The 14388-nt window shown below is 38.5% G+C and overlaps 1 protein-coding gene and 1 pseudogene across 1 annotated transcript; one reads left to right on the top strand and one right to left on the bottom strand.

The window, feature by feature from the left end:
* The first annotated feature begins 4219 nt into the window (after positions 1 to 4219).
* On the top strand, positions 4220 to 4336 carry LOC114460668 (uncharacterized; annotated as a pseudogene).
* Positions 4337 to 10816: 6480 nt separating this feature from the next.
* Positions 10817 to 13698, bottom strand: gja10a (gap junction protein alpha 10 a). The gene is made up of 2 exons (XM_028442538.1): positions 12370 to 13698; positions 10817 to 10855 (listed from the first exon to the last, which is right to left on the bottom strand). The coding sequence occupies exons 1-2, from the start codon at positions 13696 to 13698 to the stop codon at positions 10817 to 10819; spliced, it is 1368 nt and encodes a 455-aa protein (XP_028298339.1).
* Between the last annotated feature and the right edge of the window lie 690 nt (positions 13699 to 14388).

Here is a 14388-nt window from a genome sequence, read left to right as displayed (position 1 = left end):
TTTTCCTGTCCCACTGGTGTGTGAATGTGAGAGTGAATGGGTGAATGAGCTGATATGTAAAGCGCTTTGGGACTGCCTCAGTGTGGGGATAAGGCGCTATATAAATCATGTCCATTTACCATTTACCATTTACACCCAACTGTTACTGAGTTAATTATTTTTTGTTTAAATATGATCAACGGACAAAAAATAAATGACCAGACAACAATCAACAAGGCCAGAAGATTCTACAAGCACTCGTAACCCATGACGACAAATCATCTGTTATTGGTTTTATTTTATTTAAAAACAATTGTACATTTTGACAAACCTTTTATTTTATACAGATGCCTTCATGGGAAATAAATTAAGTTCCAATTGTGCAAGATTTGGTCTCTATCTTTTTAAGTTTTGACATGAGATGTTTACTGTATGCAAGGGAATCATGACAGGATTTATTATCAAAAATAAACATGGGGGATGAAAGTAATTAGTAACTTTTACTTTGAGTGTTAATCATTTGAGCTACTTTTTACTTGTAGTTGAGTATTTTATGCATGACTTACTTGCACTTGAGTATGGTTTAAAAAAAAGTTACAGTACTTGAGTAGCATATATCAGTACTCTTTACACCTCTGGTTTCTACTTTCTGACCCTTTATGAAAATAATATTCAGAATCACTAAAAAACAAGAAAATGACAACAAAAACACTCAAACTCTTTGTTGTTTCCTGTGTTAACGCTCTGATTGGTCATTGTTCTAAATACTGACATGAATGTTGAACATGTGATCAATCAATAACTCCTGTGGCCGTGAAAACAGTATATGGATGGAGTGGGGGGGGGTAATTTGTAAAGAGAGGAAGCCTTACATCAGCCTGTGATGTTGGAATGCTACAGGAATGTCTGTGGAACCGAGTTGATCATTTTTTTTCTCATGACAACCTGTGTGTTATACATTAAAAAGCTGTGATTTTATACTGATGCAATGAAAAGGTCATAAAATGTAATGTAATCTGAATATTGGACGTAGTTCATGACCTCAGGCAATGTGACAAAGAGACATTGTCACATGACTGTTACAAACTGAAGCTGCAGATTGAGATTGACGTGTTCGTACAAATGTAGATATGCACTTCTACCAGAAAGCATATTCTGATTTTATATAGATCTTATTCTATGATCATTTTATTGGTGTTAATTATATTGGCTTTGTGTTCTAATTGCAATTTATTTTATTGTCTTATTTTAAAATTTGCATCTTTCTCATCATGTAATTTTATTATCGATCATTTATTTTTTTTCTTAATGTACAGCACTTTGTACTTTGTTTGATGAGTGCTCTATGAATAAAAATTATTAATATATTATGATTGTTTCTTGATCATTTGCAGTTTGTTTGGTTTAGGCTTAATCTTATTGATACACACCTCATTGATTGTAATTGTATTGTTTGAAACAAAACACACGATCAAAGAAAGTGAATTAAACCAAAGTTCTGGGTATTGATGTCTGATAAGGTAGATTCATATTATTAAATACTGTCTGATCATTCGATTCTAAATAAAGTTGAATTATCACCATTTTCTCTAACAAAGATGATAAACAGTGATAATGTGATGGTTGATGCAAAAATATGATATTATACAAAATAAGTTTAACATTGAGACCTAAATTACTGACACTGATATCTCTCTGACTACAAGCATTTCAATGACAACTCAAATAATGCATATTCAAAAGCAGTCAGGAAACATAATTACATCTGTCTGTGGTTGACTATAAAGCTTGGCTGTATATCATATATATCATCATTCTTTTAAAAATGCTGATTTATCTTCTTCTTGGGGTCTGGGGAGGGACCATATGCATAGTAAAGGTTCAGAATTTAAACAAATGACTCCAAAACACATACAGAAGCATACACAAAGGCCCTGTACTACAAAGCTGGCTAGCTTCTTACTGTGTTAAATCACAATGGTAACTTAGGCTGAACACCGAACCTGGTTGGGACCAGATAATAAGATCTGAGAGAGTACAAATGTCCCGCCTCCTGACCAATCAGTTCTCTTGGAAAAAGAGCTGCCTGTGGCAAGATGATGATTTGCTTAATGTTGACAATGCCACCTTGGGAGTCTCACCCAAGGAAATTAGTAATATTTTAGAATAAAATGGAGTAAATATTGATTTGCAAAAGTATAAATGGACCATGCAAGGCACTCAGTCCCTTTAATTAATAGAACTTCAGACGAGTTTCCAGTTAAAAATAGGTTGATTACAAAAAATATAATTTTTTTAAAACAGTGTTTATACAAAAGTAAATTAACAAAACAATATCAAACTAACTTAATCAAATCAATAATTGATGAGGACCAAAGCCGGGACTTACCCAAAGCCGGGACTTACCCCAAAGTCACACTTAAACAAAACACACAACACCTGACCACCTGTGAACAGTGACGTGCAGTCAGGGTAGGCAAGGTAAGGCAAATTTATTTGTATAGCGCATTTCATACTCAAGGCAACTCAATGTGCTTTACATGATAAAACATTCAATTGTTTAAAATCAATAAGAACATTTAAAATCATCAGTAAAATCAATTAAAATCATCAGTAAAATCATCATGACATCAACAACATGACAAAAAATCTCTCTCTCAATCATATGCAGTAGAGAAAAAAAGTTCCTTTAACTGATTTAAAAATGTTCACATTAGATGCTGACTTCAGCTCTGCTGGCAGTTTGTTCCACTTCTTTGCAGCATAACAACTAAAAGCAGCATCACCATGTTTACTGTGAGCTCTGGGCTCCACTATCTGACCTGTGTCCATAGATCTGAGAGACCTGCTGGGTTCATACCTGACTAACATCTCACTGATGTATTCTGGACCAAACCCATTCACAGATTTATACACCAGCAGCAGAACTTTAAAGTCTATTCTGAGGCTGACTGGGAGCCAGTGTAAGGACTTTAAAACTGGAGTAATGTGTTCTGACCTCTTTGTTCTGGTTAAGACCAGAGCTGCAGCGTTCTGAACCAGCTGTAGCTGTTTGATGCTCTTTTGGGGGATTCCTGTCAGAAGACCATTACAATAGTTCAGTCTGCTGGAGATAAAAGCATGGACCAGTTTCTCCTGATCTTTCTGAGTCATTAAACCTTTCACTCTGGAGATGTTCTTTAGGTGGTAGAAGGCTGTTTTTGTGATAGATTTGATCTGACTGCTGAATGTAAGATCTGAGTCAATCAGAACACCAAGGTTTTTGACTTGGTCTTTAGCTTTTAAAGAACGAGACTCAAGATAATTGCTGATAGCAGTCCTCTTTTCCTTGTTACCAAAGACAATCACCTCCATCTTGTCATGGTTTAGTTGAAGGAAGTTTTCACTCATCCAGCAGTTTATTTTTTCTAAACAGTCACACAACAGCTCAATGGGACCATGGTCATCTGGGTTCAGTGATAGATATTGTTGTGTCATCTGCGTAGGCAGTGCCTACGCAAGGGTGAATTGATTTTTTGATTATTTATTCTAATTTTATAATATAATTATATATATTTATTTTTCCATTTCCAATAGCCTACAGTACCTATAAGTTTGAAAGAATCCGCATTTTGTGCGTCTCATCGCCCAAATTACTAAACAGCGCTATTTCCTGGTACGGCTGCACACACTCCGCTGTAAGGCAGGAGGAGGCCACGCCCCCTCCCAAAGGCGCGTTGCTGCTCTGCCTCTGTTCTTATAGCGTGTTTTTATGTGTTTGCACATGCGCAGTCAGTTCCCCAAGATGACAACCATTTAAATAAAAAGGCAGCTCTCTATGCTGCCTTTAGACATGACCACGCTATTCTAAATGTTATACTTAAGTTTCACAGTGCATTAGTGAATTGATCCCACGTGACCGCTGCTGCTACGTTCTCTCTCGCTCTAGCAAGTGGGCGGGATAGAGAAACTTTCTTTTGAGTAAAAACGACAGCTTTTAAAAGATGGGAGACCAACATCTGAGTTACCAGACCTTCAGCAAAAGAAAGGTCAGAAAATTGTTTGTATTTTCCACGGTGAAAGGTAGGATTGACTTTGTGGATGCTCCTCACTGAGGCTGTTCTGAGTTTTTGTTGTCATTTTCTCCATGTTTCTGTGTTTCCAACACAAACAAGCCGTGTCATGAGATACTGTATATCTTGTTGGGAGAGTATGGAGGCTATTTGAAATAATTGTTTATGTTTCTTTTATGGTGTTTTACCATGATGGCCATACCAGCCTGTCATTGCCCGATCCCGTTAGATCTCGGAAGCTAAGCAGGTCTGGGCCTGGTTAGTAGTTGGATGGAGACGACTGAGAATTCCAGGTGCCACAGTGGGGTGGCAGTCATCCCAGTGGTATCTGTCATTGTGTCCTTGGGCAAGGCACTTCACCCATATTGCCTAGTATGATTGTAGTGTGTTGGTGGTGGTCGGAGGGGCCGATGGCGCACCATGGCAGCCTTCCCTCTGTCAGTCTGCCCCAGGGCAGCTGTGGCTACAGTAGCTTACACCACTAAGTGTGGAGTGAAAGAATAATGCCTTAATTCTGTAAAGCGACTTTGAGTGTCTATGATAAAGTGCTATATAAAACTGATGCATTATTATTATTATTTTACAATGTTGATTTTGTTAGATGGCTAAATGCTTGTTCATGTGGATCTCGTTTGGTTTTTTCTTTGTTATTATGAATTTTATATTTTGATAAGCGCATTGAGATGACTTTGTTGTAAATTGCACTAGACAAATAAAGTTGAATTGAATTGAATTGAATGAACACTTGACAGCAGAAACATATGAAATTGTCATTGGTGGTCTCGATTTGCAACGTGCCTACCTAACCCTAGTGGTCACCGCACGTCACTTCCCATGAGGCACAGCACATCACTGAAAATATGTGAAGGAAAGCCACCACAAGGGGTAAGGATAGGTCCACGACCCTAATCCTTAAAATAAAAAAAAAGGTTAACCCAAAATACAGTACACAAAAGAGCAACAAATGAAATTATACATTAAACAAGCTACGTGGCATTAAAATTATTTTCCTAAAACTTGATCTCTCTCTCTCTCACACACACACACACACACACACACACACACACACACACACACACACACACACACACACACACACACACACACACACACACACACACACACACACACACACACACACACAGCAGGAGTTTAAAGGTCGTATATCGTGCAAATCAACTTTTTTGAGCTTTTAATCTTGTTACAATGTTAATTCCTTATCAAAAACACCCCCAAAGTATTATTGGGCTTCCTTCCTGCATCACTGAGAAATCCTCAATAATCTGAAGTACCCCTGACTGCAGTCCGCAGTTTGGGTCAGATCTCAATGCTGCTCAACGTCGGCATGCTATTGGCTTTCAGTCCGCAGTTCAGGGCGGAGCTCAATGCGGCATGCTATTGTGCTGTGTAATTCTTATATAGTTAAAAATAATCAACCTGAAAATAATAAATCGTACCATATAAATAATTGTATGTTACATAATTCTATAGGCACGCAAAATAGATATGGGTTAGGGGTAGGTTTAGGGCTAGAGTCAGTCTGAATGCGATTGGTTTATCGAATATTGAGCACCGCCCCAAACTGCAGGCTGCAGTCAGACGCTTCTCAATAGAGGGTTTTCACAGGGCGTCATCAACCCGGAAGTCGCCTTTTTGGAGGTAAGCAGCCAGTTTACAAACAGCACACAAATGAAAAAATCTCAAATTTTGAGAGGAAATGGTGTTTTTGGCTGTACTAATCGGTTAGACTGTGAAAAACGTGGAGTTTTATAGCGGCCTACGAAGTAGCAGAGCCTGGTACCAGCGGTGTCTGCCAGCAGAGGAGACAGTGTGATCAGAAGCAGGGATGCCGAGCGGGGCTAACAACCAAGCTAAAAGTTAATCCTCAGAGAAAGCCGCTTCTTTCAATCCTGTGTTCTAATGTCCGCTCCCTGGAGAACAAACTGGACAACCTGAAGCTGGATTTAAATGCAAGATGGGAGATGAGTGCGGCTGTGTTTGCATATACATCAATAACAACTGGTGCAACAACAGTGAGCTAGCTCTCCTGTTGTTCAACTACTGACTATAATCATACCTGTCAAGTATCCCGTTTTGGCCGGGAAACTCCCGCCATCTTCCCTTATTAGTATTTTTCCGTAAATATCCTGTATTTTACTGTAGTAATAATTAAAAGATGCCTTACTAAACTGAACGCCGTCACTAGCCTCTCAAGAACTGCCTCCTGAAATGGCCTGGGTGGCAATTCTTGCGAGATTAGTGGCAACAAACCCGGAAACAACTCAGAAAAGAGATGATGAATGAAGAAGTTCTGAAATTGTGTAAATACGTTGTAAAATGTGACAGAGTTTACCTTCCTAAAGAGCAGCAAGATGGGACACAGTTACATGTTCTGTAAGATTAGTAACGGAGATTTTAACGTATCTCACGAGGGAAGGAACCTTGTAAGTCACCATGAAAAATCAGCCGATCACAAGCTTTAAAAAAGTGTTAAAGGATGTAAATTCTGCAACAAATGTTTATAATAAGTCATTAGTGAATACCAGAGAACCACATGAGTGAGCATGAAAAATTACAAGAAAATATGTAATGAAAATAAAATGTTAATGTCTAACTTAAAGACAAGCAATGTGAAATTAACAGTAAATATGCAATGTGTTGACTTGTACTGTATATAAACTCTAAGTATATTAAATAAACACATGTGCTTCATATACACATTTATGTTCTTATTTAGGCTTTTTATAAGGAATTAGGGCTGGGCGATATATCAAGATTCAAGATGTATCGAGTTTTCTATTTTGGTGATATAGAAAACTACAATATTTCATATATATATATATATATATATGTATATAGCTCATTATGTATCAAAATGCTAGTTTTAGGAGTTGTGACTCCTAAAAGAAATCCGCTTTTCTGAGAAGTAAAAGCAGTGGCTTTTACTTCTCAGAAAAGCGGATTTCTGAGTGCACATATTGTGCAGCTGTTTGTTAATAAATGTCCCTGTGTGGCATTTTGCATCAGCAAATTTAACCCAGAATTGTCTTTCTGGTCAGACTTTATTTGATAAAATTATCTAGATTTAAATCGTATATCACCATTTTGAGAAAATATATTGAGATATGAGTTTTGGTCCATATCGTCCAGCCCTAGTAGGAATGTCCACAGCATTTCAATGTTAATAAAGATCAGCCAACCAAATTCTAATAACATAATTGTATTTAGTAAGTGGTTGATAAGTAGGTATTTTAGATTTCTTATACACCTATCTTAAAATGTAAGGGATACAGGAGCTTGGTTGGGCGGGTGGGACGGCTCGTAGTGGGCGCCAGAAAATTTCCCTTATTTTCAAATCCAAAACTTGAGGTATGACTATAACTACTGATCTGTTAGAACTTTTCTATAAAACTCCACATGTTTTTCACATTCGGACCGATTAGTACAGCCAAAAACACGGCATTAGTTCACCATATCTGCTCAAAATTCGGGATTTGCTCGTTTGTGTGCTGTTTGTAAACCAGCTGCTTATCTCCAATATGGGGACTTCCAGGTTGATGACGTGGTTGAAAACCCTCTATAATCCTCCTCTCTGAGCTGCTTCCCCGCCTTCTTCTGAAAAACGAGCGGTCTGTTGCAAACTGATATCACAATGTCTGAACCGCCCCCTCCAGGAAGTGCCTGCTGCCAAAGCCGCGCCTCCACAGTAAACATACACGCCCACTTTCTCGGATCAAGGCACGCGCCATAAAAATACACAAAAGAAGAACATCTTTTTTGATGGACTCTGGGTGGAGAATGTAAGGCTCCACAGAACTACGCTCTTCCATCTGTAGAAATGTGTTTACAAAGTTTTGTGGGCGTGCCTGTTGCCCATGCTGCCGAACATATCAATAGAAATAGACAAAAACTAATTTAAAAAAACAACACAACATTACCGCAAAAAGACACACAATTAATCAAACACAGTCAATTACAAAAGTAAAGAGACAAAAAACAAAAAAAAAACATGCTCATGACACACACAAAAACAGACAAACCGAGAAAAAAATACAAAAAATTAGTCCAAAACAACTCTAAAAACTCAGTTATTTTGTTGTTTCCTGTGTTAATGCTCACAATGGTCATTATTCTAATGCTAACATGAATGTTGTGAGAACAGTAGCCCATCTCTGTAGTAGATGATATAGAGTTCAACACACTAAACAAACAGACTGGCACAGTATTGATCAGGTGATCAGCAGATTCATGCAGTGCAGGTCGATGGTGAGGCACGTGGCCAGGGTGAGTGCTGCTGTGTCACTGCATTGGTCGGGGATCCATGATCTGTGCACGAGGGAAGTCATTTTAATTACACCCATATTGAAGTTTCCCTTTGTGCTGCTATGAACATGAAGTCCGTTTCAAAAAGAGATAGAGTTGTTTCAGAAAGCAACATTTGAGGACATTGAAACATGAAATAAGCTTAAAAAGTCAAAAATGAAATGAGTAAGAAACTAGGGGTTTAAACTAAAGCATGACAATGTTTTTCTCTCACGATAAAACAGGAATCTGACACTTTAATAATAAATTGGTTAAAACTATGTGTTATTATTTTAATGCACACACAGGTTCCCTATTGAACCGTTAAATAACTGATGTAAGTCTATGAGACATAAAAATGAAAACATTTTGGAATTTCTTTTCCTGAAATAAGGCTGTCATAAGACCTTAAAAACTAGCTGAAATATGATGAGCACACTTATACTGGGGCGGAAAATGCAGTAAGACATTAAAAATAACAAAAATGTAGAAAAACACACACAATGGAGTTAAGGCTAGTAAGGCATAAAATGGGGAAACATTTAAATAGATAAGTATAGATAAGTATATAAAAAGGGAAAATTTTGGAAGTTATTTTTCTGAGATTAGGCTTCACAAGACCCCAAAAACTAGTTGAAATATGATGAGCACATTTAAACTGGGACATGCAGTGAGGCATGAAAAATGTGGTAAAAACACCCACATTTTGGATGTAAAACTTTAAGGCATAAAAATTGAAAAAAATTGGACTTTATTTTTCTGAGATTAGGCTATCATAAGACCATAAAAACTAGTTGAAATATGATTAGCACACTTATACTGGGGCGGAAATGCAGTAAGGCATTAAAAATAACAAAAATGTGACTTTTTTTGTGTGCTCATATTTGCCTGTCTTTGTCTGATTTTGTCAGATCTTGTCAGCTAAGCAAGGCCAGGCTTGGTTAGTAGCTGGATGGGAGACTACTGAGAGATCCAGGTGCCGCTGAGTGATATTAATGTAAGGCATACAATTTCAAATATTTCCTTTTTCTGAGATAAGGCTATCATGAAAAAACTTGGGACTGAGATAAGGCACAGAAATTTAAACATTTGGGAATTTTCTTTCTGAGAGAAGGCTATCATAAAACTATAAAAACTAGTGCAAATATGCCAAAAGATGGTAGTCACACATGAGGTTTACCACTTGAGAGTGATGTGGGAGCTGTGTCTCAGATATGGGAAGGATGTAATTGTAGGAAGCATCATCAGTAGTGTTCCTTTGAATCAGGGGGTGTTTCGGCCTATAACACACTATAGTAGACATCATTAAAGGTGGCCAGCTACGGGGTGATCAAGCCTGAGCTTGCATCACATAACTGTTTTCCCACTTTCTCTAATGTGCAGCTTTGGGTTACTTCAAATACAGTAAGGCATAAAAATGGGGAAAATATGGAAAAAAAAACACCCACATTTTGGATCTAAGGCTAGAGGGCATTTTTTTCTTAGATAAAACTAACATAAAACATAAAAATGGGGGGAAAAATGACATAATTTTCCTGAGATACAACTTTCAAAAGACCATAAAAACTAGTGCAAATTTAATGAGCACACTTATACTGGGGTGAAAATCCAGTAAGGCATTAAAAATAACAAAAAGGTGGAAAAACACCCAAATTTCTGAGTTCGGGCAATAGTAGGACATAAAAACGAGGGTACTTTTTTTTTTCTGAGATAAGTATAGTAAGGCATAAAAATAGAACAATTGGGAGATATATTTTTCTGAGACCTTAAAAACTAGTGCAAATATGATGAGCACACTTATACAAGGGGATGAAAACCCAATAAAGCATGAAAAATAACAAAAATGTGAAAAATTCCCACATTTCTAAGGTAAATCGTATACATGTGTCCATACCTGCCTGTCATTGTCTGATCTCATCAGATCTCAGAAGGGACCTGATTAGTACCATAGTTGAGAGTGACATGAGACCACTGAGAATTCCAGCTGGCACAGTGAGTCGCTTAGATTTTGACTTTGTCGTGTTGCAGTCAGTTTATGCATTACAAATCTTAGACAATTTGCATATGTTTTGTTAAGAATTATTTAATGTAATACAAAGTACGTTAGTTTCTCATCAACTGACTGAATATAAAGAAGACACAAACAAACACAAGCAGACAGATTCTAATCAAGTCTTTGAATTACAAAAAAAAAAAAAGTATTTGGAGTAACAAAACAGTAACAGTATCATTTGGAAGAAGAAAATGGCACCTCTGAGAAAAGGACTAAAGTGTTTAGAGATCATCCACAGGACTGAACACATGCACTAGTGTTCTTGTTCCTAGAGGACATTTTAAGGTGCTTCAAGCTTCCTGCCGTGCCTCAGCAGAGCCCCACGTGACTGGGGCAGAGGATCAATGATGTTGGATCATGGATCGCTGATAGTTTCTCCCTGGTTTGTGATGGCAGACCACAGCTCCCACAGCCATGATGATAGTCTTCTTCACTTCTTCATGATAGAGGAGATATCCAGAAACATGCTCTGAAAAGACAAAGCAACATCTCGCACTCAAACACTGGCCCCCATAAGTCCCATAATGAGCAGATTTACATTTTTAACAGCATGACCAATAACATGTCTGTCCACTTTTTGCTTTTGTTGGACAATTCATTTTTGTTGCATAGACTGAATCAGAAGGAAGCACCTCATAGATTTAAATTGACTTTGAACAACATCTACAGACAAAAAGACAATTAGAGCCCAACGCCACTCTTCGATTAGCTTTATTAGATTATAGGCTAATAATTCCTGCAAGTTTTGAAATGATATGTTAAGGTTTCATTTATTCAGACAAACATCTTGTTTCAAGAAATTTACTTTGATCTCCTGACATATTTCAACTGTCAACTGCCAGTCTTCATCAGAGGCATCTGCTGATCGCTTTGATGTTTCCTTGACTTCCATGTAATAATTCCAACAAGAAGACCAAATGAACTTGCTGGAATTATATTATTATATATATTATAAGAGAGGGTAAAGATATCGACTTCTAATATATTGCCATTTTTTTGTGTGTGACGATATTAAAGATCAACATTTCTCCCCAGAATTTTTTTCTTTTTTTTTCTTTTTTTTTCTTTACCATGTGAGGATAATGAGCTCATAAGTAAACTCTACATGGAGTGCAGTGTAAAGAAATATCAGAACAACTGACTGACTATGATGTGCATTGTTTAGCGTAGATGATATATTGTGATATTAAAACGGTGTAATTTAAAGGCTATGATAGCTATCATGGGGGCGGGGGCGGGGACGAGGATAAGTACGACCTAAGTTAAAGAGTAACTGAACACCAAAACCACTTTTTTTGGGTATGAAGTAGTGCTGTTGATTGATCCTGGTCCAACTCTCAACATTTTAGTCAAAGTATTTTAATTTGGCGTATTTAGTTGTAAAATATCACAGTGACTTCCTTCTATGGGTTGAAACCAGGCTATTACAATAGAGTTTTGCTATTGGCTGAAAACAAGATCATGTGATATTTTGGGATCATCTTGCATCACAAACAAGTACTGTTAGCCCCGCCCCTTTTATAAAACTAGCACCTGTGGGCTCTACAATCTGTGGTGAGTAGAATGAATAGAGAGGTATATTGAGTAATGAGTGGCTAGTTAGCATAGCATAGATTGTTCATTGGAGATTTTATAGTATAAACTGGGTGTGTCTTAACTGCTCCAGGAACCCCTCCCATAATCAAGGCATTTTTTAAATTTCCCTTCGAGTGGCAGGTCAGGAGAAAGCAGGGGTTTAGTTACTCCTTAAAGTAAAAAAAAAGCCTGCTTATTTTTAACTGTAATTAATTTGGTCTTTTTTTGGTCCCAAAAATAACACACCGTTATTGTGAGGCCAGTATCGTCTATCGTAATGTATCGCATCATATTGTATCAAGTGTATTGTCCTTCTCTGCTCTTTGCACGGCTGTACTTTAAAATTTTTTTGCTTCAGTTCCATCTTTTCTCAACATAACCGAGCCATAGACATTATTGTGTACTTGCCATTGACATTCTCCGGCCTCCTGCCGGCGGCATCATGGGCATATCCCCGTGCAGGGAGCCCAGCTCATCGGACTCCTCTGAGGTATGTAAGGACTGACTTGTTGAGCAGCTGATGGAGGACAGGCACTCAGACGGTGGTCGGATCATGAAGCTGGTCCTCCTGGGGTTAATGAAGTGGTGCTCATTAGCCAGGGACTCCCTTCGTTCGTCCTCCCTTTGGTCTCTGAGTGCATCGGTGGACAAGACGGCCTCCAAACCGCTGAGGTTTGGATGCTGGGCCTCGTCCGTGTCCTCACAGGGGTTAGCAGGAGTCCATGTCTGATGCTCCTCGGGTTGGTGCAGGGATTGGCTTGAATGGTTCATCCGTGGCTGAGGATAGATATAGTTGGACGGACATTGTCCTAGGTGAGCTAAGCTGTTATGTCGTGTTACTGAAAGCACACTGTGGTAATTGGAGCTTTCAGCCTCTTGAATGACTTTAAAGGTTTGAGTCAAAGGCCCATTATGAGGTGATATATTACTCTTTATACAAAGGTGTGGTGAGGACGTCCTCCTCTTTGACCTATAGATCAGGCTGTCTTCTTCAGTGTACCGTTCCCCGTGCAATGTCTGTTTAATTTTTCTGATACCGAGGTGAGATATTTCCAGAATGTTCAGGAAAAGGGACACGCCAGCAATGGCAATCATGAAGATCATGAAGATGGTCTTTTCTGTAGGCCTTGAGATGTAACAGTCCACACTGTTGGGGCAGGGCAGCCTCTCACACTTATAAAGAGGCTCCAGCTGCACTCCATAGAGAAGACACTGGCCGAGGATGAAGCACACCTCCACCACGGAGCGTGTGAGGATATGAATGATGTAAGTTCTTAGCAGTGAACCTCTAAGAGGAGCCTTCTTCACCTTCCTCTGCTCATCCAACCTCCTCAGCTCCCTCTCCATCCGTTTATGCTCATCCAATGCAAGCTCAGCCTCATCCATTTCCTCCTTTAACTGAGCCCTACGACGGTGACGCTCTTTCTCTAACGTTCGGATGCAGTAGAGGGCGTGGCCCATGTAGACCAGGGAAGGTGCCGACACAAAAATGACCTGCAGCACCCAGAAACGGATTAGGGAGATGGGAAACGCTCGGTCGTAGCACACTGTCTTGCAGCCTGGCTGGTCGGTGTTGCAGACAAACTCAGTCTGCTCGTCATCCCAAACGTCCTCAGCAGCCGCTCCCAGAATCAGCATACGGAAGATGAAGAGAATGGTCAGCCAAATCTTCCCAACGATGGTAGAATGAATGTGGACCTCTTCTAGGATGCTGCCCAGCAGGTTCCAGTCACCCATTGTAAGCTTCACTGCCACATACTTCAACTGCGGACAAACAACACATCAAAGCACGCGGTTAGCCTCACAACACAGCAGCTAGGGCATCAGATTATCCAGGATTGTAAAAAACAAACAAATAACTGAGGAATTCACTTCCTGAAAAAGAAAAGGAAGCAGTTTTATCACAATTCAAAAAAATAAATATTTGAATGATTAAAAAATAAATAGATAAATCAAGCAGAAATTGTAAGGCGACTTTGAATCTGGCCTCACGTGCATGTTTTTGTGACACATTTACACCATATTTTTCACTATAAAACGGGTGGGCTAATGTTAGCTTGAGCATATATGGCAAAAGACTGGACGTCAAATCTCACGTCATCTCAGTGTGTGTTTGTTTCTGCTGAGTATAAATATAAAATTGATGACCATAGTTAACTCCATTAATCGTATTAAACATGTTTGGTACAATTTCAGGAAGTTAAATAGCCTGTAATGAGTTTCTTTATGGAAAGAAGATCAAATAGAAATTAAACGGAAATGTATAAACTGAAATGGAATCTGGAGAAAAACTAGGCTTGATTATCGATTATAAAGGTGATAAAGCAATGACATTAATATGAACAATTTATATAAAGATCATTTTATACAGTATAAGGTGACTAAATGTCCTCTGTTATATACTAGATTTTCCTGATGTCTGGATTT

This window comes from Gouania willdenowi, unplaced genomic scaffold (assembly GCF_900634775.1).
Source record: "Gouania willdenowi unplaced genomic scaffold, fGouWil2.1 scaffold_55_arrow_ctg1, whole genome shotgun sequence".
NCBI classification, from domain to species: domain Eukaryota; kingdom Metazoa; phylum Chordata; class Actinopteri; order Blenniiformes; family Gobiesocidae; genus Gouania; species Gouania willdenowi.
The sequence above is the reverse complement of the archived record's forward strand: the minus strand, read 5'-3'. Positions and strand labels throughout refer to the sequence as shown.